The sequence below is a fragment of the Stegodyphus dumicola genome, chromosome 6 (assembly GCF_044657685.1).
Source record: "Stegodyphus dumicola isolate Sdum_Otavi_A_Nest chromosome 6, ASM4465768v1".
Taxonomy (NCBI): Eukaryota; Metazoa; Arthropoda; class Arachnida; order Araneae; family Eresidae; genus Stegodyphus; species Stegodyphus dumicola.
The window spans coordinates 120,409,746-120,435,868 of record NC_140773.1 but is presented as its reverse complement, the minus strand read 5'-3'; the positions used below and the strand labels follow the sequence as shown (position 1 = coordinate 120,435,868).

Sequence of the window (26,123 nt, the reverse complement as noted above, 5' to 3'; positions counted from 1 at the left end):
AAGAAAGAGCTAGAAATTTCGTTGGCCAATCTAAAGTGGTGATAATTTAATCCCCCCCCCACATAACTCATTTTAGCATGGAATGCTTTGAAGGATTTCATTATTTTCAGTCTTAATCAACACGCGAATACAGAATTTCGTAGAAAGGCTGACAGAAAACAAATGTTCACTAAACTAAAAAAGTAAAACAAATTTCTCTTTCAAAATGTATCAAGGCATTTTTTAGCAGGTAATTAATAGTGATGTATTTAAACACGTATTTTACTTAAACGTTTTCTTCTTTTAGTGTACAGATAAAAAAAAAATATTCTAGATACCATAATCAGAGATCCAGAATTATCAAACTGTATCAGATATCCAGATGCAGTATCGAAACTATTACTAATTTCCAAAATTTTAAGATTTCCATTATTTCATTACTTTATGAATTCATATTGCGCTGAGGCAAGCATAAAAAGAGACATCCTCCGTGTTCCATAAAAAATACTTTCCTCAAATCCCTTTTCGCTCAATATTAATTCAGATTTATTTATTTTTATAAATTTGCATAAAACACACTCGAAGAGCTCATTAAATATTCAGTTGATAAAAAATGGAGAAAGTAACGATTGCATTCATTTCAAATATAATTACATTTTTATCGTAAAACCATACATAATAAAGATGTGTGAATTTCTGCATTAGATTCCTCGAGATGATGACGATGATGACGATCGGTCAGATTTTGATGAAGATATATATTCATGCATTTCAAAACTTTCAGTCTAACGAGTGATTCTTACTTAAAGTTTCACATCTTTTCCTTCCACTTTTTAATTTAACGCTATTAAGAACATCAGACCATAACGCAGCCTGAAATATACGATATTCGCATCGAATACAGGGAAACATGCAAGTGTAAGTAGATCTGTTTATGAATTCCTGAGACATACTTCTAGGCCTCAGTTTCCCTTCTAGTGTACTGATCAGCTAGCACAGCAGAAAGATATAGCGCCTGTAAGCTTTAAATACGTTAAAGATTTTCTAGTTATCAATAAATTGTGTTTATTAACAATCTTTTTGACGCTTAACGTCTAAAAGCTAATGTGTTCCTGTTATTAACAGTACCCTCCTGGGTCTAGGTGTTGTGGCCTGAAAAGACCCTGAAGGCTGTATTTCGGAATGCTCTGAAGCTGAATAAAATTTTAAGTTTGACTTCTCATGATTGTGTTTTACAATTAATAACTGAAATTTTGACTATATATCATCAGCTTTATAGAAGCCTATTCTTTTTAGTAGTAAAGAGGTAAGTTATGGCTTGCTAAAAATAAGGACCCCATTCATTTTATCGTAAAGATTATTATATAGAATTCAAGATGGTACTGTAACATATACATACCTCTGACACACATGTGCTTAATGAGAAGAACTTCCTGTTTTTGTTCAGACTAATCGTTGGCTAGGACTTTGAGGAAATGTGTTGCGGAAATTCCCTGGTGCGGTTTCCGGGCATAAGGGACTTAGTAATTACCCCATTCCAGGTATTTCCGATAAGACTTTTAACAAAACGAAAGAGAGGATCTTTTGTGTAAACTTTTTATGTAGTGAAAGACTCGGAAGAAGACGCAAATCCAGCGCGGTGGCTGCATCCAGCGGCCATTGTGGAAATTATGGTTGTAATGGTTGATTATATTATTTAATAGTAATCAAGAGATTCTTATTAAGTTTCTAAAATAAGTATTTAAAAGACAACTGCTCTTTTCTTTCACCCAACACGGGTGTTCAGATGTCACAGTACGCAGATACTTTTCATAATAATTGAAAACCAGAAATTTCCAGTAAAATTCCAGTTATTGGAACTGCATCAGTCATATAGGACAATTAATCTGCAACAATATTTAAAATTGATCCTATTACGATATTCAAATAATCTTAAAATCGGTGATTGGAACAATACAAAAAGACAAAAATGCACGGTTTATATTTTAAAGAAATTATTAATTTAATTCAGATTGCTACATTTATTTGAAAGTATTTAATATTTTTAAATTTCGGGTTGTCAAGAAATTAACTTCATTTTTTAGTGGGAATTTAAACTAAATTTCTACATGCAAACAACGAACTTTAATCCATCAAATATCTTCCAGTCTTTCCGACGACCTTTTGCCATCTTTTCTGGAAACATCATGATTCCGTGCTAACATAATTTCTGATCTTTATCAGTAAAAACTTCAACTAAGTGCAATCTGAGGTCATCGTTATCATGGAAATTTTTATCATTTAAGAAGTTTTGTAAATTTCGAAATAAATTATAAGGTATTTCTCCCGCCTTCCTAGCGTGCCTTCGTGGTGCAGTGGTTCTGCACGCTGGGCCGGTATTTCACAGTTCCGTGGTTCGATTTCTGGTGAAGGCGGTTACTAATTTTTCAGTATCTCTTGCTTCCAATTAACGTAATGTCTCTACAGTGGCGCCCGAACTAAAAAAGGCTGTTGGATGAGGATTCTTCACACCCAGGATTTGACGAATGGGTCCCCTAAAAACCCCCGACGCCGTTTGAAAGGGAGAGTATATATAAGGTATTTATCCCACCTTCCTAGCCTGCCTTCGTGGTGTAGTGGTTCTGTACGCTGGGCCGGTATTCCAGAGGTCCATGGTTCAATTCCCGGCGAAGGCGATTGCTCATTTCTCATCTTGCCTGCTTCCAAAGATATACCTAATGTCTACAGTGGCGCCCGAACTAAAAGGGTGTTGAATGATGTTTCTCCTCACCCAGGATTTGGCGACTGGGTCCCCTAAAAACCCCAGTAGCCCTTTAAAAAGGGGAGTATATAAGGTATTTCTCCCGCCTTCCTAGCGTGCCGGCGTGGTGTAGTCGTTCTGCACGCTGGGCCGGTATTCCAGAGGTCCGACATATAACTATAAATATTCCAGAGGTCCATAAACTCGACATATCTCTTTGTGAGCTTCAGGCGCCTTCTCGTCTTTAAGCTAATAAAAAACTAAAATATGCAAAAAATGTTTATTTTTGCAACTCGTGTTAAAACTGATCGTAAACTAATAGTTGTGAATAAACATACATAGAATGCTTTCCCACACCAACCTAAAAGTGCCAGGTGCCCAATCTCAGAAGATAAAAATTAAAACATTGATTGAAGAATAAGAAAATTAACATAACTCTATCTATTTATGCAAATCGAAATTACTTTCTCACCGACCCAATGAAATAAAAATTTTGCTAGCTAATCAGCATGTCCTACTCAATCTACTGAGTATAACTGCGGTACCATCTCCATGATGAGATATTGGTTGAAGTGCGAAATGGGAATCCAAAAATAATACGCATTATTATGATTAATCATATTACAAAACACAGAAAAGTATTAATTGAAGGAAAAGTAGTCTAAATATAGAAGGCAGTACCTGTGACTATGGAATGATTCCCAAAATATGCAATAAACTACAGGCCTGTGTATAGTACTCAATTGCAGTTCCATGAATGTTGATAGGCTACATATTTGCTTAACATTGTCGATAAATTTACTTGCCTTTGACGATTCTATAAATTAATTAAGGACATTTTGCAAAAAAACAATATTACCTTATCAATGCTATTTAAATTCTAGAAAGAGTTTACATTTTAAAATAAAATTAAACTTAAAAATAACTCACTTAAATAATTTCTCTTAATCTAAATAGAAAAAAAAAAAAAAAAAAAAGGATTCGGGTAATGAGTTTTCATAATTTGAGTTGCACAAACTTGAATAATGTCAAAATGTTTTCTGCTACAAATTGGAGGTCACAGTATGAAAATAAATAATTTGCTTTGGCTCAGACAACTAAACCATTTTTTTTTCTAAAATAAAACAACTTGTGCATGACATAAGTTAAAATTATGTATCCTTTCATAAAAAAAAGCAGAGGTTCGAATCCCTCGAACGGGCTGGCTGCATGGGTGTTTTCGTGGTTTTCTCCATGTGTAATGTGTATACGAGCCAGTTTCCCTTAGAAAGTCTTCCACGAAAGCATCCCTCCCTTTAGGCAGATAGCTCTCGAGGTTTTACCGCAATTAAATAACTTAACATAACCATAAAAAAGCAACTAGTTAGATCTGAAGTATATATTTTATGCAGTTTACTAGTAAACAAACGAAAATTTTCAGTGTCAATTAGAGCAAATAAGCCCCAAACTGTCAACTTCTCCCTGACTGTAGTATTATTAGAGCTCAGTTCAGATTTATTGAAGTATTATTATAATGAACGAAGTAGAAATTCCTGTGCTTCTCGTGGAAGTGACAGTGCTTGTTCGAAAGAAACAAGGTGGTCTCAGCACAGATCTGCCTACATCTGCGACAGAAATGAAGGAAAAGTCATGAATGATATTTTACAAATGCTCACTTGAATGAAACTTTCTCCGTATTAAACGTTTCAAGCAAATTCTCAGCTGTAAAAGATGTAATACTGAAATTTATGTTATAACGATTCATAAAATTCTTCTCCAATACTGTTTTGAGTATATATGAGAAACCCACAGATCCGATCTCTAAAATTTAAGGTAAAGAAACGCATGAGATATGTCAAAGAATAAGAAGGAGAAAGATAAGATGTTCATTAGACCATGTGATTGTTAGGATAAGAACTACAACTTTTTCCTTAGGAGGCTAAAATTACTGCTTGCATTATCGCCTCTCAGATTGAATTTCTTAGAAATTTCCAAACATTTTTGCATACCTATCTCATTAATGACTCAATTTCCATTTTACTCCTGTCAAGGGAATGGCAAAAACTTGCTCATAGCTCCTTTTCTTTCATTCTATCCAGCACAATGTCTTCTACGTGAAGGAATATGATTTCTACTGCATTTCGCCTGACAGCAAATTGCATTCTACCGCAGTACGCGAGTAGCTCCAATTCTTTTCTGCATTCTTTCATTAATTTCTATGTTTAATTCCTTAATTTATTTACAAGATATTTACTCGAAAAAGTGTTTTTTAATATTTTTTCTATGTTTTAAGTAACATGAAAGTTAGACTACATCAGCCTTCATAAGTCAGAGAGGCAACATAGTTCATGTAATTCGTCCACATGCAATTTTATCACAATGCTACAAAGAATAAATATATAAAAATGCAACTTCTATATTCCGGAGATTAGAAAAATGACAAATTGCATTTGTTAGACACAAAAATTAAATAGACAAAGAAAAAAACATATTTTTCCAGAATATCGCTATTAGCTTTGATAAAATTAATAGCACGAAAAAATAGTTAAAAAAAAGCGCTTTCACACTAACTTAAAAATTTCTCGAATAATTTCATTTCTTAAAAATTTTATCAGAAGTGACAAATTACGCAGAACCATTGTTTAATTTTAATATTAATTTAAAAAATGCCGATCATTATAGCTTTCGCTACCCTGTTAAAATATATTTCCTTGATACGCTATGTCTTTTGATTGATGTTGTGACTTCCTGTTATGGTGTTAACAATTTGCCATTCTTTTAGTAAGCATAATTTTCTCTAGGCACGTTTCGCCAGTTATAAATGAATAACCCTTTGCGAATAAACAGGATACTTTCAGTACGACATGGGGAAAACTAAAGCTTAAATCAGATATGATAAGCATTTTAATTTTATGTTCTAAGCTGCTCAGCAAGCTTATTATTATATTATTATAACCAAGACTAAATTTCTACAAATAAAAATGTAAAAATAATCCTCCTTATAATTAATGTAGGATATTTTGTAGAGGACGATATACGTGAATATTTCAACTGTTAGCCGAAGATACTGTTTAATTATCTCACGTACGCATTGCGTTTAGATGCAATCCGGGATTTAGGCAAAGTGTGAAAAAGATTCTGATAAGGCTATTATATAAAGAACGCGCATTTCTCTAAAATACAAATGATATTCTGAAAAGTGAGAGTGCCAGTACAAACAATTATTCAAAATGCGTAAAAAAAATTAAAGCTGTACAAAACAAAATTTATGCCTTTCTTATTAAAGGAAACAAAATTTTCATCAAAAAATAAGAAATTAAAGTTAACCTTCTTGTTGCAACATGGTAACCATTCTGAATTACATTTCGTTATATTTTTCATGCAAAGAGATTTCATATTTTGGCACTTTGTTTTACACATACATTTGGCCGCTTCACTGGACTGAGCAATTGCAAATGACCATTTCGTCGTCAGGAGTATCTTCAATTCTAAGCAAGTTCTTCGGGCATAACGTGAATGGTGATCTCGCATATACTTGTTTTAAAATTCCTTCAGAAGTTCCAAGTCGGTAGAAAACAACCTCTGTCCCACTTATTTTACAACTGCCAGTATGTTGCGGAAATCACCTCGCCCCTTGTGGACATCAGGAATAGAAAATCGCCCAGTAGTTCCCAAAAAAAACAGCGTGATTTTTTTTTCAGAATTTAATTTCATTTTTTGACTTGTATTTGTAGATTGATTTTAGAATTTATTTTACCTTCAATAGCATTTTCAGTTTTGAAACAGAGATTGTACAAAGTATTTATTTCATCATTTAACCATACAAAATTTCCAATTCACCATTCAGGTGACAGAAAAGCAAATATCTTTGATAAATACGTAATTATCATGTTGGTTTTATCCACTATCGACTACAATCTCATTCGATACAAATCGTATCGTATTATTCGAAACGAATCGCAGATGTATTTCATACTTTGTCCCGTTTCTCATTTGGCATTCTATAGAATGACTAGAAAATGTGTGAAATATGAATCGTTTCATACTTTTACTTCAGAGGACTTTTAAATTTCAAAATAACGTTTTTTTATTTACACAAGATAGTTTTTTAGTTATGCATACATTTTACATTGTTACCATGAATCAGAAGTTTCTAAATCACGCGCTGAAAGAACTAGGAAGAAACTTACACGATTGAGACAAAAATATGCTATTACATACGGTAAGCATATTTCTTAAGTGCACATCTATACAGCCACCGAGGGAGTGGTTTCTAGAATGAACCAATGGGCTTCCAGTAATATTTCTGTCATTTCGCATGACCTTTGCCGTGCTTTGAGAAAGATGGCTGAAAATGATTTGTCATGCAATTTCCTGTATTAATTTTAAAAGTAATTGAAGCATTGTGGATGTCTTGTGAAAATTTTTACTACGAATTTAAATCAAATATAAGCACAATTATACATGTAAGTAGTAGAAGGGTAAGCAATTTTTATTGCAGTCTGTATGAAAAAGATGTTCTATAAAAACAGTCAAAGCACTGTTTTATTCAATGTGAATTTTCCTAATTTGCATTCACACCTGTTAAGTGTGTTGAATTTCACATTAATAACGGTTCATATTTTGGCTGTACAAGAAATTCTCTTCGCCACGAATATTTTTAATTTATTGATATGTAACTTTTACTGTCATCAATAGGTATATTAAGATGGCTCACAATATATATTTCGAATCTTACGCTTTCAGAAACAAAGGAATGCAAGCATTGAGATAAAAAAATACTACATTCATTGTAACACTTCCAGTTGTTTTCAGCTCTAAAATCTGTACACGTGAATTCCCGTAATCCACAAGTGTTAGTAAACGCATAATATTCGAGTCTAATTGTATCTTGAGTCATTTTCTCGATATAAAGAGCGATGATATGCCACGAAAGTGAAATGTTGATGATTAAATAAACTTATGAAATGAATGCATTATGAGAATTTCTAATAAAATTGTAGCATACGTATATAATATTACGTCATACATATATAACTGCGAAACAAGTGCAAAATAAAACGTAAACAACAACATGCGCCCAATATCGACAGTAAATTCAGGTAACAAGAGCAATAGAAGCTCATTGGTCCATTGTTAAACCCCTCCCTCAGTGGCGATACTTATGTGCGTGAATTGTGCATACGATAATATTTACAAAGTTTACACTTAAAAAAATATAATTTTTATTGAATTCATATGATTGTTTCTGGAAGTTTATCACATGGTTTAGATGTCTAAGAACCAATATTCTGAACTTGATCATCAGAATAATTTTACACATTTTATGCACTTAAAATTTACTCATTAAAAGGAAGATAAAAAGCTAGCATTTAATAATAACGGTCCAGCAAAATTATCCATTAGAGATAGCTATGTTAAAGTTAACAAGTAATTCATTGTTATCTACTAAGTTATAGAAATCGCAGTTTTTTGAAGTTTGTAACCAAGCAAAGTGTAAAAGTTATGAGAAGGCAATGGCAGTTTCGGCTGTCAGAAGTTTGACATAGAAGAGGAAAAAATGCCAAAAGTGAAAGTATTCAGCTTATCTATCTCTTCCTGTTAATTTATAGGAGACGCTATTGAAAAACAGAGGAGTTTCACTATTTTATTTTGAAAAATAAAATAGTGAAACTGTTTACCCAAAACTCCACCTGGTGAAAAATTGATGTATGTTACTGAAACAATTACGTTGTCGGATAACGGTGGTACTCAATCTTGCGTTGAAAAATTGAAGGCCATGACCCGGCGTAGTGTTACGCACGAGATAATATTTATTTTCCAGTCTGTGATTAATTGGATTCAATTCTGGATGCCCGATAATTCTTTCCTCAGGGAGAATAATTTTTTATTCAAAATTTTTCATCGAAAGAAACGTATTTATTTGCTGCGCATTTCTCTGCTTGGCTTAGAATAAGTGTTCGTATTTTTTTTTTTCTTGAAATAGGGATTTATTCAAATTCAGTTAATTGCATGGCTAAATTACATATTCCTTTCCACTCGTTATTGCTGAAGCTCTTTTACCGAAAGTGATGTATGGAATGAAAAGAAATGCCCTTTGGAATTTCATATTATTCTTGTGTTCGGCTCGCGTATAAGGGTTTTTGAAAAATTAGATTTACTTTGGATCCTCAGGGAATAATTTAAAATTATATATGATTTCCCAAAATGGTTCTTTATGCTGTAGCAAATGAATTTCGAGGTTTAAGAAAAGATATTAATATATTTTTCTTTCCTTTAAAACAAATTTCACGGGTGTTGTGCTCTTTTGAATAATTTTCTGAAGCTGTTTTTTGCAAGAAGTTAATATCACTTTAATTCGGCTTGAAAGTAAAATAAAATTATTTTATTAATTATCAAGTAACGTTTTAAAATTAATTCCGGAACTAAAAGATTTAGTTAATATCAAAGAAAATTTGCTTAACTTTTCGTGTTTTCACCTTTATTACTAATTTCGTATATTATTTTGAAATTGCATAAATATTTGATATAAATACAATTTTTAATATGAAATGGATGACCTTGATTATGACAAAGAACTAACTTGTGTTCTAACAGGAGACTAAAGCTGCAAAGTTTCGTAAGTTTGAATTGTTCAAATAAATCATGTGTTATATTTGGTTTGGTTTATTTGATAAGCAACAAAAGCTATTTGACTTAAGGTAAGAGATGCTTTCGTGAAGAAGGTTCTATGAAAAATAAGTTCTAAGGTTACATGGGAAAAAAATACTAAAACACCAAAGTAGCCAAGCCCGTTTCCCGGAATTAGAATCACATTTGGAACAAGAAACTTTCAAATATTTTATTGTTTTTATTACCCGGATGTCGATGTACTTAAAAAATAAGATGTAGGTATGTACCAATAACCCACGCGAATTCTGTCTGGCATAAAAAGACAATAAAACGAGACCAAAAAATCCAACTCTTTATCAGTGCCTTAATGATACGGAACTTGCAGTCAGCACTTTGTCGGGCAACATCTGCACTACATTCGCTTATAAATTATTAAAAAGACTCCTCATGGTATAATTACAATGTCACATTTACAGCTAATATTTACTAACTTTTGGAATCAGTTTTCGAGTACTTAATTTAAGGCTTATATTTTGGAAAAAATTAAATTTTTCGCCTATTTGATGCATGATTTGCCCACTGTACACACTTTGTCCACATTTAGAGGAATACTGGAGTTATCTTCACTGTAATATAATACTAATTGAAAGTTTTATATGCCATTAAAATTTAAAATATGACTAATATTCATCTATTATTCATTTATGAAATAATGCATGAATTCAAAATATGTGAAGATGTTTTATAAAATGTGTGTTTTATAAATTCCCCTTTCGTCTGCTCGAATTATAAATGATTGAAAAGTACAGTTAAGACTGAGAGATCCATAGCACGAATCCGGCGATAAAACAGTAAATTTTCCGTTCTTTTTAATTTATTTACTTTTTGCAGTTTCGATATGTTTTATGATTTTCTACAGTTTACTCTCGACTAAACGATGGATGATAACTCTTAGCCTATTGGAAATAGTAAATTAGGTCTCGTCCGTCTCCCCAGTCACCTTTTAAAATGGATGGATGGATTATTATGGCAAAGCACACGAGGGCTATCTGCCTAAAAGGAGGGATGCCTTCGTGGAGGACTTTCTAAGGGAAACTGGCTCGTATACACATTACACATGGGTACAACCATGAAAACTCCCATGCAGCCAGCCCGTTTGAGGGATTCGAACCTCGGACCGAACTACCAGTGTTCAGCGTTTTTACCGCTCGGCCGCTGGTGCTTTTAAAATGGATGAAAATGTAAAGAATCATTGCAATCATTCATGGCCTTCTCGTATTGCTGGGAGTTAGCATATCCATTTAACATTAGAAGAAACATGGTTCGAATCCCAGCGAAGGCACAATTAATTTTTCTTGTTTCATGGTCAGAAATAGTGAATGGTACATTCAAGAAAAAATTTATCTCTGTTAGCGTAAATGCAAATATAAAACATTATATGTATAATGTTTTCTAATTTGCACTGGGATCCAAAAAAATTTACCTAATGAACATTTACAGAGTTTCAAAAACGATCGATCTTTTCCCTGTCTAAGCTAGAAGAATACATTTATATATTTCTTTTATCGCCTATTTTTTTACATCACTTTAACTAATATAATTTAAATCACTTTTTAAGTTATCGCTGTAGGAAACGATATTTAAAGATGTAACCAGCAAAAACATTTCGGATCGATAACTAGGGTATAAAATTTTAATTCTGTATAAAATATGCATAAAAAATTTATGTTAATTTTTTTACATCTTTGTACTTTTAATCTTTTTTAAACCTCTCTAAATAATAGTATTTTTTGTAATCTTTTAATCACAACAACGGGAAATAAACCATTAGAAAAGCTTAACAAATCTGTAATGAGGAGCCTGAAAGAACTAAATTTATTTATATTTAATCTTGCTATATTTATTTATAACGTTCCTTCAAATTCTAATAATATCGTTAAATCAAAATTTATTTTGGAGACAAAATAAAATTTTAAGATCTCTCTGTGTGCATTTGTGCTTTATCATATTTGGAATTTTTGTCAGGCTATCCAGCGATTGAAGGCACGTTGTAAAAACTAGTATGAGTTGGTCTTTTACTGGAACACTCAGTTAAATATCTCATATGCAGTTTTTTGTGCTTCTTGCACCACATTTTGTCTCCTAAGCAAAGTAATGACTAGTGGCAATATCCTATCATACAACTACAACATTACTTTTTAATAAAGAACAAAAGGCAATTCTTTCCCATGCGTAGCCTTAGGGTAAACTTTTAAAATTTGAGTATCTGACAAATGAAAATTAATTAGGTGGTCTAACTTAAAACCGGTTGTAGTTTTTATACATTTTGTTCTATGTTATTACAGAGTGCTTCTAATATTTTAATGGCTAATCAGAAAATAAGAATTCGATTAATGTTGCAGATTCTTTACATTACTTGAAAAACAACATTTTAGTGCTGAAAGTATTACAGATTAACAACGAGGAATAGCTGTATGAATGCGAATAAATTTGCTGGACGATTTAGCGGATTTTACGCACTTTGCTTGCGAGCGGGCAAATGAATGAAAGAATGAATAAATACTTATTATTCGTTTTTAGCTTGTCTGTCTTTATGTTGCCGGACACTATTTAGCATTGCTTTAAATATTATACTATATAGTAAATAGCATTTAAAATAATATGCGACACTTAAAATGTATCTTTACTGTGCTTCTTTATAATATAAAAATTTAATAACTTCATACTTACTTTTCTGCCATTTCTGTACTGACTGTCGGCGCTAGAAAAAAATAAAAAGCAATTAATAGTGAATTCTCCTTAAGTTAAATAAAGTACTAGATTGATACGTTATTATTTAGAGAAAAAGATCAGAAAATATGTCGCAATTTATATAACTAAAGAACAATCATAGCAGTAGAGTTACCTAATAAAATACAATTACTATGATACACTCCTACAGATCAAAAGCTAAAATAATAAAACATCTATAATATTTTGATGTTTTAGTTTAATTTATATAACTTTACCACGTCAGATCATTGCAAGTGCTTTACTTTAAGTCCTACAAGGATACATTTTGGACGATAATTACGTTACTCAAAGTAAACTAAAATAAAATGAAGGACAGATGTTAAAGATCTATAGCAACAAGATTCAGCGCAAGTTCAGCGAAAAAATGACTGGTGATGACTGGTAACGGAGATCGAAGACACTTGATGTCTCAACAACAACAAGAATGCCGTTCTAGGAGTTCAGGTATTTTAAGTTTTGCATAGCTAATGGTTTTTGTATTGGTCGCAAAAGTACATTTTATAATTCTATAAGCAAACCAAAGAATGGCATCTTTGGTTTGCTCATAGAACTATAAAATAAAATATGTATACTTATATCATTAAACTAAACATAACATGCAGCTTAATATACAACATGAACTTACAATATGTACCTACGCATGACAAACAACATATACATGAATATAAACATACAACATAAAGGTATACATGTAAAGAAAGGTAAAAAATAAGTAAAAAAATGTAGACTACATTGCTGATTTGTATATTGTATATTGTATAGCTATTAGTTTATAATTAAAAGTTTTTAATAGGTTTTAGAATGTTTATAGGTTCGTTAGTTAATAGCGTTCTGTTGACGTAAGCATTGTCACTGCTGAGAAAGTTCAGAATATTATAGAGACATAAATAAATAATAAAATAAAATAAAATAAAATACGTTATGAGATAATGATTATTTTAATTTAGCTTGCCTGACATATATCTTGCCCTTCGATGCTTTTATGTTGTAACTTCTAAAAATGTTATTAATTGCTATACAATTTTTATTATAAGTTTTTTTTTTTCATGCTGTGTCGCAGTTGCTTGATTTGCGCAGATGACGGAGTCTCCAATAGGTAGTGTGAGTTTTAATGCTTCGGAGAAACTCCAATTCCACAAACGCAGATGTTCGTTTCTGAGACATTGAACCTATGGAAGTATACAGGCGTTGGACTATGACCTGTTATAAAATGACTATGCAGACACACGATAACAATAGACAAAATAAATTTAGCGTCATCTGTTGGTTACTGGCGTTGTTTTCTCTTTTCATAGCTGGAAATAACTGGAACATTCTCAAATTTCTTGTGTCTTAGTTCGAAAAGAGATGGATGAACCTCCCCGGAACCGATTCAAAGAACCGATTCACTTTACTGATCGGCGCTCCGGCGAAACCGGAACTACAGTTCTTTAACAACTGACCGAGAGCTGTTGTTGGGAATGTAAACACTAGCATTGTTTCCTTTATTATTTTTCAGAAACGTCTCTATTTTTTTATGTGTGTATGTGTGCTATGTATGTACATACGTGTCCTTTCTGTTTGCTTTTGTTTCCTTTAGCATTTAAAAAACAAAACATTAAATAACCGACGCGTCTTAGGGAAACTGACCATCCCTGTTTGCAAACGGCTGAAGCTATTTTTTCCCATCTGGCAGTCAAGGATCTGTTTGAAGTACGTAGATTATAGGAACTAGTAGCTTCGGATTCCCAGTTGTCAGCGCTCCAGCGCTCATCTACGCTTCTGTTGAGATGTGAGGAGGTGCCTTGTCTTGCATGAAAGTCACTGTATCGCTTTCTCCTGAAGCAGTTTATATCGCTTTCTTCTGCAGCAGTTGCAAGTAGCGTTTTCCAATAATTGCACATAGGTCTGCCAGCCAGCTTTTGCCCAGCTTCTCTCCTCAAAGATAAAAGTACAAGAAAAAGAGAAAGGCAGAATTGTGGGGTACTTGTAGTACCTATAGTGATACTGAAACCAAGAAAATAAGTCTTAAATTATTCTCGAAGAAAATAAAATTATGTCATGATTATCAACAAACTGTGGTTTCCAAGCATATATTATGTATCCTATTTATATGCTAGCTACATCTCTCTAAAGTATCTGCAAAATGATTACTTATATAATAAAAATACTACAAATAAGCAAACGAAAATATGCAAAATATAAAGACATTTTGCGATGGAGCAGTATTTTGCAACTTTCTAAGATTTTAAAACGCTGTTTTCCAAGTCCTCAGACGATGGATCCTTGGAAGAAAATATAGAATAATTAATAAATGCAGAATATTAATTTGGGTACATATATATGGTTTTATACGCTATTTTTAGAATATTTACTGTTATGGGTTTTCATTAAAGGCTACATAGTAAACTTTCATAAAATTGTTTATATACGACAAAATACGGAAATCGTGGGCTAACCCACATTTGTTTCAAATTTTCCAAATATAAAAGTTTGCTTTAAATCTGAATTATGCTCGTCGTAAGCAGAAAGAAAAAAAAAAAAAAAAAAAAAAAAAAACACGCAGGTGTTTTGCTCATACTTTCAGCACATGAAAAGCTTTAAATTTAGGTCGTTCTTGCTATGCCCATGAAACGAATATTTGGCATAAATCTGGTCAGGTATAAAGTTTTCAATATTTTCTGAAGATATATATATATTAAGTCTTCAACGACATTTGTTTGACGGATAGCAGATCTGGGTCCTTCGGGATCGTGATTATCCTCCCTCTCATCGCTGCTGCTCTAGCCGCGGATCTGGCTCTTGCGGACTCTCGATTGTTTGCTCTTCTCGCTTCCTCGGAGCCGTTAATTTGAGTTCAATGTCGATTCTTTGAATACTGTGTCAAAGTATATAAATAATACATTATACTTTTATTTATTTACTAATTTTACTAACGTCTTGTAATCAAGACCTGTGAATTTCTCTTTAATCATTTTTAGAATTAGTATAAATTTATAAGCATAAATTTTTCCATCTAATATGTTTTTTGAAGGTTGCAGAACAAAATGTGAACCTTGCCGAATAGAAGAAACCCGAGTGATATTTGGTATCATTTTGTCAAATTAGATAAAAACAAGGAAAATGTCGGTATTGTCAGCGGGCAATTTCCTGTTCTTTGGCATCTGCCTCCAATCTAAAAATTTATTTTTAACTGTGCTTCGTAGTAGCAACAAAATATCATTTATAGTAATAAACCTATGTAATCTTTAACATAAGTGAATTTAGTTTGAATTTTTTCTAACTTCTAGCATTTTTGTATCCCATAATTTTATTCTGGGATACAAAAGTGTTGTTCTATGCAAAGGTTTGTTTTAGGTATGTAACTACCATTGTTCTATGTAGAAAGGTTTGTTTTAGGGAATCTCAAAAGCACAGTTGAAAGAAATCAGTTCACTGAGTGAACGGTGTGGTTGAGTTGATTGTAATAATCCGAGTCCTTGTTTAATTCTTTCCGCCATTTTTGTACACTGCTCTTGATCCCTCCCAGTTCCGAGCGCATTCATCTAGGTCATTGTCAGTGAGCGGTGAATCTGTATAAAGAACTGATTCACTTCAGAGAGCGAACGGTTCCGATCGGATCCCTATAGCGATTTTGTCCATCTCTAGTATCGAGTGAAAGCATGCATTCCCTTCGCCATTTTGACTCCTTTGTACTAGAAGTTGGTTGCTTCTATTTAACCTTCGAAACTACTACTGTAAATTAATGCAAATTACGCTGATTCTTGTTGCCGTTGTACCTTTAACAATTAGGTTATTTGATTAACGCAGAGCAAGCTATCGGTGCATTATAAGATTTTAAAAGTAAATGATCTATATTTATGTTCCACATATCAAAAACTCTCATCCATTTTCTCCTCTAAAATGTAAATCCTTGATGAGGCCTAATGGCTCGCATTCTGCGATTTTAGATACTGCAACACTGCTGCAGTTAAAATAATTGAAGGAAAGTTTTATAGAAAATTGCATGTATTTTCAGTAAGACCTGAAAGAAATGTTTAAAATGGCAATCTCTAGAATATTATAGAAACATTCCTATGAACATTACCTTCAATATTTAGTGGGATATTCAGTTGAATAAAAAAAGTTATAATGATGATCGAAATTTCTTCATATCAGTTAAATAACTGTTATGTCAGAAACTAGTAAACAGAAATACTGGTGTTGAAAAGGAATGTTTTATCATCTTAAAAATACGAATCAACAATAAAAAATACATGAAAAGAAAGGAAATTTTTCCTTGCATTTTAAAATATCACGTTAAGAATAAATTACTGAGAAACTGTTGAGACGACTCCGTTTTTTATTTTCTTTGAAATGAGCGCATTGCTACTTACTTTTCCTTTTTCTTATCTACATTGTATATCGAATGTGATATTTCCTGACGTTTTCTTCTGTTATATGAAGAATTCAAAATTATATAAACACGCTCTTCCTTTTCGCTGCTTTTCTTTAAATACAGAAAAAAAAGTCTTACTTTAAGCATATTCTTTCAGAAAATAATGTAGCAGGCTTTATATTTTATATTCGATTAAAATATTTGGTGTTTCTTATAGTTCCAATATTCAGAGACATTCCCAAATATGCATTTGGTATTGAAAGTTTCTGAGAATTTACACTTTTCTGTATATTACATAGAATTTAATATAATATTAAATAATTTACAGAATAAAATTATAAGGAATTTAATTACATTATAATAAATTTCTATTTATCTAAACTTCAATAAATATTAAGAAGAAAATTTTAAAATTCGTACTCATATATTTTGTTTTCAATCACATATTTTACGTTTTCGAGCATTACACTGATACAACTAAATAATTGCATTATAGTTATTTTTTATCATTTTTGCATTAAACTCTAGCCTTTACATAATATAAAAAATATTCGAATGTAAGAAACATTAAAACACGACAAATATTATGGATTTAATTAAGAACTTTATGTTTTTTTTTCATATTAACGAAATGCCTCATTTTTAATTTCCTTTTTAATCTATTAGGTCCGTAAAAATTGTAATACTAAATAAAAGTATAGCTAGACACTAAAGTCTTTAAAATACCAACAGTGAAACAAAAAAATAAATGCAAATATTAAGAAATCATTATCTAGAATTTACAAAATTTTATGATTTACTCATCATTAAAATAACTTGCTTCTCATAAACAAAGAACAATAATCATTAACTCGGTATTTATTTGAAATTTTAGTAGTCCAATTAAATTTATTTACACATGCAATAGATTTTAAAAATTATATTCTATGAACAAGTAATATGAAGCATGTTTTACATGTTTTTATGGAATCTGTAATAAATAGGATGTTTCTATAAATTTCATTTCCTTTTAGGCAGAAAATGAAGATATTAAAAGTAATTGAGATAAATGAGTGCGATTTTTTGCATTGTTAAGAATTGTTTCTACTGTTTGAGGAAAATGAAATAGTTTTACTGAATGTTTTAAGGTATGCTTAATGCACGCTATGCTTAATGCACAGCAATTTTTTAGAGATAATTAGTGAGGTTTTCATTTTCAATTTCAATTTATAAAAACAGATAAAATTTCTTTTTCCTTTTGTTCTACTCTATATTTATACATAGATACAGCTTAACCTCTGAAGATGAAACATCTCACATGTTAGGCCTGGAGAACAGTTCTTAATATAAAAGGTAAACATCCGCTCGAGTGTTTCAGATAGCATAATTATTTAGTCAACTATTATGTCTTTTATACTCTATTTGATGTACTTGTGGGCCACTAGAGGTCGAGCGGTAAAGACCGCTGAAAACTGATAGTTTAACATAGAACAGAATCCCGGGTAAGGAGCGGGCTGCATGGGTGTTTTCGTGGTTTTCCCCATGTATGTAAATATCTTTGTCTCCTGGAAGGTCTTCGTTATTACTGCTTTAGCGATCAGAGCCCATGCACCCAAATCTATAAAAAAATCAGTTGGTAAGACGAAAACGAACACTACGTTTACGAATCCATTTTTTTTTAAATTTAGGGAACCTCGCTTTATGAATAACTTAGTTAATGAAAACCGTTTTATGAATACTCTCCCAAAAAGATTATAAATTCGCAATCGTTGATGACAAAAATATGGATTACATCAAAGTCAAAAATAATTAACTAAAAATAAAAATAAATAAAAATAACTAATAAAAATCACTAATAAAATAAAATTACAACAAAGTCACTAAATGCTTTTTACTTATTTATTTATTTTTCCTTCTTCACTTCAAATGCATCTAAAATAGATTATTTTCCCCTTTTATTTTGTAAAAGAAATACAACCTTTTATAGCATTTTATATGTTTTGATCAAAAGAATTTATATATATATACAAATAATTGGTAAATTTTTAAAAAGGAATAAAATTACAAAACTATATTCTGTGACAGGATAAACTCAGTTATTTGAATGCTAAGCCTTGGATGAACGCGATTACAAATTTAAAAGAATTAGTTTTTACTTGTCTACAATACATAAGAACCAACGCAAACGTGACAAAACGAAATGTTTGCTAGAATAAATTACTTTCAAACATATAAGAAGAACAATTAAAAAAACGAAATTTGCTTGAATTAGTAGGATTAATTACTTCCTCTTTGCAAAAAATGTTTCGCTCTAACGGTCACTGGATGGTGTCCTCATTTGTCAGAATTTACACGCTAATGCAGCAGAGAGATTATTTTTGCTATTATTGTACGGATTGCTAGCGTATTAACTACATTAATATTTTTGGAAATACAATTTAATATTATTAATTTAATATTTACTTGGAAGTGAATTGTTTCTAAATTTTTGGCAATTAAGACTAAATTTTTACTATGAAATATAACGTAATATTTCACATTTTTAGGATTTTTCGTACAAATAATAGTAATAATACTAATACTAATAACAATAATGATAAAAATAAAGCAGTTTTCAGTGATATGACGGCTATTATCGCTAAACATTTTCTAAGCCAATGAAACTTTCTAAACATTTTAAAAAGGTTCACAATTTTTCAATCAACTTCAGATGAAAAATGTATTAAAACTGGACTATATCACCAAAAAGACTGAAAATGAATCTATTATTGAGACATGTTTGGTAAGAAAACGTTTGCTTCCAACTTTTTCTCTTTCTAGCGGGAAAGACCTGATTCAGATTCATTAAAGAAAATGCTACTACTAAATCGAATGTAGACGTTTTCAGTTTTTATTAAGACAATAATCATGCGGTTTCATTGTTTATTCGGATACGGAATGTATGGCTATAACAATAGAGCAATTTATGAACTGGACATAAAATACAAAGCACAATGCTTTTCGTTTCAGCATTTCATATCTCCTGCTTCAAATTAACCTAATCTCTAAACAAGGTGACCTAGTAACACTGCTCACCATTTAAGCAATCAAGGCATTTCAGGGGGATTTCGAAGTAAAAACAGTTATGGTCTAAAAGAAATAGACAGTTTTGAAATTTACCGTAGGGAGCAAAGGTATACGGAGAGCACTGGATGTCATTTTCAATCATAAAGGATTAGTGAGAAAAAGCACGTCAAAAAGCCGGTGTTGCAAATCCGAATATGTTCATTCAACCAGATTCACAATGATAAATAACAGAGAAAATATAGTACTAGTAATAATGCAGAACAGTTTCAATGTTAGAAGAAAGCTTTGCGAATACAACCATTGCTTTTGTACAATAAAGTGATGAAAATTTCAAATTGGCTTCCAGAGCAAGCTATGAAGATTTAAAAGATACGCTGTTGAATATATGATGTCCTTTTAGGAAAAATATCTAAAAAATAAAAGTAAATACTTTTAAGAAATATTAAATAATTGTTTTTATCAAACCTTTAGATCGTTTTTTGTTAAAAGTTCATTAGAGTGTTTTTACTGCGCAGCATAACAAAATCCTTGATATTTAAACGTTGATAACACAATATACCACTGACTTGTTCACGATTTGACGATGAAAAATTAACTTATTAAACGGTAAAACTAAGTGCTCTTACTTCTTCAAGAATGTCAAGTTTGAAACTAAAAGTTTTCTGATGTTTATGGATAATGGATTTTGTCTTAATAAACCTTTTGTATGGGTATGATTATTTTGAAAACATGTATTTTAAGAGATTAAAGTTATTTAAGACACTTATTGAAAACCTTTTCAATTATGCTTTGCAAACATGAATTTCAAAATATTGTTATTCATGCAATCTTTCGCATAAAATGATATTGCAATGCAACAGGCAAAATTGGCAATGCAACAGGCTGTTGGAAATAGGTAGCTACGCTCTTTACTTCTTTAAATCTTTTCTCGAAATGTGAACATTCGGTTCGAAACTTTTCAAAATAAGGCAGTAATTTTTTTTATTTATATTCTGTCGATGGAGAATTTTCTAAATAAAATATCTAACTCCTTATCTGGTCAAAGTAAAATAAAATTCAATCAGAAAATATTCATTTGTTTTAAAAATTAATGTATAAAACTTTCCATTCCGTTGCAGTGGAGTCGTTTTTTAGATCTGGCTTACCGCTTGTTAATTTAAGACTTAGCCGGGTCTGGTGGCCCCCCCCCCATCTTTTCCGTTAGATATTTTAATGACCATGATAGCCAATAGAAGTCAGCTGTGAAGTGCGTGTTCATCTGGATTGTTGCTGTTTGTGAGTTTCGAACTTTAAATCATTTGACCTCCAGCCTAGCGCTTTACTGGTCATTCCAAAGTAGCTGTCATACAGGGGGGGAAGACAATTAGCCTGCCATTCGTAAACGACTTTCGCAGCGTCCCCGCACCTTATATCAAAGTATCTAATAATGTAGACCCGCGGTCGCCAACCGGTGGTCCGTAAATAAAATTCTGATGGCCAGCAGAAAAATTAGGATATAATTTATGCTTTCTTTACGGACATTTTTCACTTTTTTCAGATTAAAATATATATATATATATATATATAATATACCCATAATGATTGAGAAAAAGCAAGCGAATATTTTGCATTTCTTTAGTAAAACTAAAGATAGAATAACTAATGAAAATAGCATTACTTCATTTAACAGAGACTCGGTCAAGGAATCAAAGCATTCATATTCCTCGTCACTTGCAGACAGCATTAGAAAGAACGTTCAAACTGGAGACGAAAAAATAAATAAATAAAAGAAATAACAAGAATATTGATTTGGGGTACTTAAAAATTGAATGTATTCCAGAAACTGTTATATACAATGTCATTAAAATTGATTTAATCGGCCTTTTGGTATTATCTGTTCTCAGAGTTTTTCTAATGTTGCCATGAAACCTTCAAAATTCGAAAGACACTTGAAATCAAAGCAACCAGATTTAGCTAAGATTCTACTTGAATATTTTCAAAAAATGCGTGAAAATATGCAAAAGTAATTAGGTACCATAAAAATATGGTTACTTAAGATAAGTGCCTATCAAAGGCTTTTTATCTGATAGCACTTCAAAATAGCGAAAATCGAAAGGCCATATACGATCGGAGAAGAATTTTTCATTTCAAGCTTTGCATATTGTAAGCCTGTGAAGAGGTTTTTGGAAAAGAACTGTGCGCAAACTGAAAGTAATAAGTCTGCTAACACTGTTATCCCCAGAACTGAAGAAATGACTGAACATGACTGGTCATCGCTCAGGAGTTGTTGCAAAGGAGAAAAATGTTGTCCGCTCAGGAGTTGTTGCAAAGGAGAAAAATGTTGTCATCCAGACTTTCTTTTACAAACTGCATTAACATCATAAATGAATTTCGACACAAAGCGTTTCATTCTCGACTATTTGAAACACTCTGTGAAGAAATGGGTTCCCAGTATACTCACCTTCTGCTTCTTGACACTGAGGTGGGATGTATTTCGAGGGGCAAAATACTGATTCGACTCTTCGTCCTGCATGAAGAAATCAAATTATTTTTTAGCAGTAAAATAATCCAGAATTTCAAGAACTCCTGTCCGCCGATGAGTGAGTAGTCAAGCTTGCATACTTGGCAGATGTTTTTCCTCTGTTAACCGAACTAAATTTAGGCTTGGACAACTTAAGCACGTGTTTACGGTACGAGTAAAATATATGTTTTCAAAAACCATATCACTGTGGCAGATGCTGTACAAGGAAATCTACAAATGTTTATAATTTTAATGAAAATATGGAAGAGTAGGATCTCAACCAGCAAGTGGTGTCCATTATTCAGCAGCACTTATAGTCACTGAAAGAATATTTTGGGTTTTAGCACCTAAAGCAAGAAGATCCTAGGCACGGAAATAAGTGGATAATAGATCCATTTTCAGCAAACACTGAAGATAGCAAATTAAAAATGATTGAAAACGAAAGCCAGATTGATCTGTCTTGAAAGACAGTTTAAAATTTAAATTCCAGTCATCTTTATCAGGACCTCATTTTTGTCTCTTAATAAAAAATGAATACCCATCCCTGAGAGTATAAAAGCAATGGAAATTTTAATTCAGTTTTCAACGACATATTTGTGCGAAAAGACATTTTCATCTGTAACAGCAGTTAATACTCAGTACTCCGTTTGATAAGCGTGGCTCTTCGTCTTGTAGTGATATCACTAGAAACAAAAATCCACAAACTGATTTCAAAGAAAGAGAAAAAACATCACACTAGAAAAGTATAATACTTAAATAAGCCTAAGTTTCTCATTTAAAAAAAATTACTCTGTAACTTTAATGGCTGCATTTCACATTAATAAAATAAAAGTTTTCTGATATTTATTATATAAATGTATTGACCTTTTGTTTCTAAATTCATATCAATGGTCCGCCAAATAAGAAGTTATACATTTAGTGGTACATGAAGTTCTATAGGTTCGTGATCGCTAATATAGACAATGGATACTTTTAAGAGACAAATTAAACATTTAATACTGGAAAGAGAGAACCATTATTTAGTACATATGAGCTGGAATGTATATTACATAATTTGGAAGTATTATTCTCCAATGGGGAAAACGTTCCTTTTTAATTCTTTCTAAATTTTCTCCAAAATTTCTTGTTATCCATCAGCATGGATACATGAACTAACTTTGTATATTTTCCGTTGTTTAGAGTTAATAAATACTATCCGCTATTTCTTGATCTTCTTTGTAATTCTGCTACCCCCGCAGAGAAGTAACCAGAAGGCAGTAAGGTAGAAACTCTATACATAATCCACACTATTAACAAATTCCGTCAAGGCTTCATGACTACAATCGTTTATGATTAGAAAATTTCCCATTTTTGTAAAATAAGATCTGAAAAAATCTTATGTGTACACCAAATGATTTCCTTGTAAGGAATACTAAATTATACGCATTTTCTTGCATTTCATTTAAACTTATTGGATTGAATTAAGTCTACTTCGTTGATAGCGCATAAAGAACAATAGAATAATTGCCCTCTTTAAAATGCGCTATTTTTGTTTACCATAGTGACACTCTGGCTCTAGGTTCACTTAACAGCGTTATATTTCGTTCATATTATAATTCAGAATGCACAAAATTTACATCATTTGAAGAAATAACTAATCGTTGCCACATGTTCTGTTCAAATACTATAATAAATCTAGAACGATGTATAAGAGATTGATCAACAAAACAAAAAAGAAACAGTTTTTCACAGACGATTTAATATTTCCCATTCAATTAATTCAGTTCTCACTTCGGGACAAGCAAAAATGCATAAAAACTCAAAATATCTATATTAAAAATTACGAAGTAAATCTTAAACACTTACTTCCTCGAAAAAATTCTAGGAAGGATTAAGCATGATTTAATTCGCAATAATAAATGAAGGCGTTAACTTTGTTGTTGCGAAGCTTAGTCTCTCTAGATTGGCAACAAATCTACTATTCTTCTGTTTCAAATGTAAACAAATATGTCAGCCATGCTATTTAAAAATTAGGCTTAACCGCACTTAAACAGCTTTTAAATTGTTGATACAAATATTGCTTGCAGATTTACTAAAGGCTTAAAAACCTTAACCGGAAGATAAGAACAACATAATACAATCATTTTAAAGCAAAAATTGCACAATTTGCAAACATATAAGAGTAAAGAAACTGAGATCGCTGAGCCGGGTAACCGATTGGATATATGTATGAATACATTTATATACGTTATGTGCGACCGATTGCAACCACAATACGAGGTGAACATCTACATGTTATAGCAGTCCTATACACAAAATCTCAACGTTCTGAGGTTTTGAGTTATGCGAGATACGTACGTACAGACGGCACGAAAAATTATCTTCAGAATTTATTTTAAAGCAGCTTTATAACTTTTTTGGAGGAAAAGAGTCTTTTACTCTGTCCTTGCGTACAGATGTCACCAAAAAACATCGTTAAATTGCATTCGATAGCGGTGAAAATGGATATTTTCGTTGAAATATGCTGCCTGAAACATTTCGCAACTGCAATACTTCCTTTTTACTTCGTACAAGGAAGTAAAAAAGAATCTATAATGCTAAATTTTTCAAAATGGAACAAAAAAAGGAGGAAATGCTTTTCTTCTCCTTTCTAAGTAACATGAAAATGCCAATAAAGAAAACACGTACCTTCATGTGACACATTTTCTGCTTTGTTTCTGAGCACGGCAACTGCTGCTGCAACTGCTAGTAAGGCCAAGGTCCCAAGTGTAGCTAAACACACTAATACGACCGCACTCACCATTCCTCCATTTTCATCGTCTATGGGGTGGTAAAAATGAGCTATTGTTATTTCATTATATATACAATTCAAACAAAAGCATTATTCTTCGTTATAATGATTATTCAGAGAACGATAAAATTTATAAGAATTAAACATATTATAATGTTTTAGTATGGTTCCTATACATTAATAAAAGTGTTTCACATAATCTCGTGGTAGAAAATAAAAGTTCCTTTAGAACCTAAACAGCAGAGTTTCAAAAGTAATGCATAAAAGTTAAAAATTCTAATAAAGAGAGAGAGAAGGACCTTTTTTTTTAACAGACGTACAGAAAATTTAGCGATTATTTCCAGAAAATATCGTTCATTGCCTTCTGTTGATACGGAAATCTGCATGAATTTTTCTATGGATTTAAGCATACCTTGAAATTTTATGAGTATAATTAAGTCTTCGCCATTATTTATAAGTGCATCGTTTTGTGCTATGAAAGAATTATGAAATATTATTTATCATTTTCACGGCTATAGAAATTTATTTAAATAACTTACATTTTGATTTTAGACAGAAAGTATTCCATATATTAATATGGCTCGCAAACTAGAAAAACAAAATATTTAATATTTAATTTTATGATGTGAAGTTTATACCTCTGTTCACGAACAGCTGTTCGGATTTGCATAACTAATAAGGAAACATTAATTAAAAATTAGAGAAATTTCGGTAAGCTCATTTGTTTCCTCTATTCTATTATTTTGCTCACAACACTGGAATTTTCAAATTCCACATTGTAAAATTTTGTCGTTGCTTTCTTTTACTCGAATAATTTATTAATACAGATTTAATATTTTAGCATATTTATTTTAGTACCATACACTGATTTAAAAAAGTAAGTAATGAAAGTAATAAAACACATGATGATTTTTTGGTCATACTAGAAAAACTATGAAAATATCCTTTTCCACACGCCGAATTTTCTTTAACTATATACATTACTCTTAAATATTAACTATGTTATAAGAATTTTATATTCTTTAATTACTTTTCAGATTTTTCTACTTTTGATTTTGATAATGAAATTTGTGCTTTTTTGTCATTTTGTGTAGTATTTTTTTAAAATTGTTTTAAATCTTAATTTTAATAGCTACAATTATATTACCTTTTTTTTTACAGTTTTGTATTTTTCTTCAAAACATATTCTTAGGTTTAAAGAAAATATGATTTTCGAATCTTTTCATATTCTGTAAGGTACGAGCTATAAAATTTTTAATTAAGAAAATCCTATTTTGTAGATAATTAAAGAAAAATCAATGAAAATCTTAATATTTTCTTTCAACATTTTTCATTAATTACAAAATGG

General features: G+C 31.4%; 1 protein-coding gene across 3 annotated transcripts in view; it reads right to left on the bottom strand.

Moving 5' to 3' along the window:
• Positions 1-26,123, bottom strand: part of LOC118183273 (adhesion molecule nephrin-like) — a 714,613-nt gene that overhangs the window by 94,521 nt on the left and 593,969 nt on the right. For all 3 annotated transcript variants that reach the window (XM_085818853.1, XM_085818851.1, XM_085818852.1), the window contains 2 exons: positions 24,673-24,804; positions 12,041-12,071 (listed from right to left, as the gene is read on the bottom strand). In XM_085818853.1, coding sequence (XP_085674979.1) covers positions 12,041-12,071; positions 24,673-24,804 — 163 coding nt within the window. The remainder of the gene's footprint in view (positions 1-12,040; positions 12,072-24,672; positions 24,805-26,123) is intronic.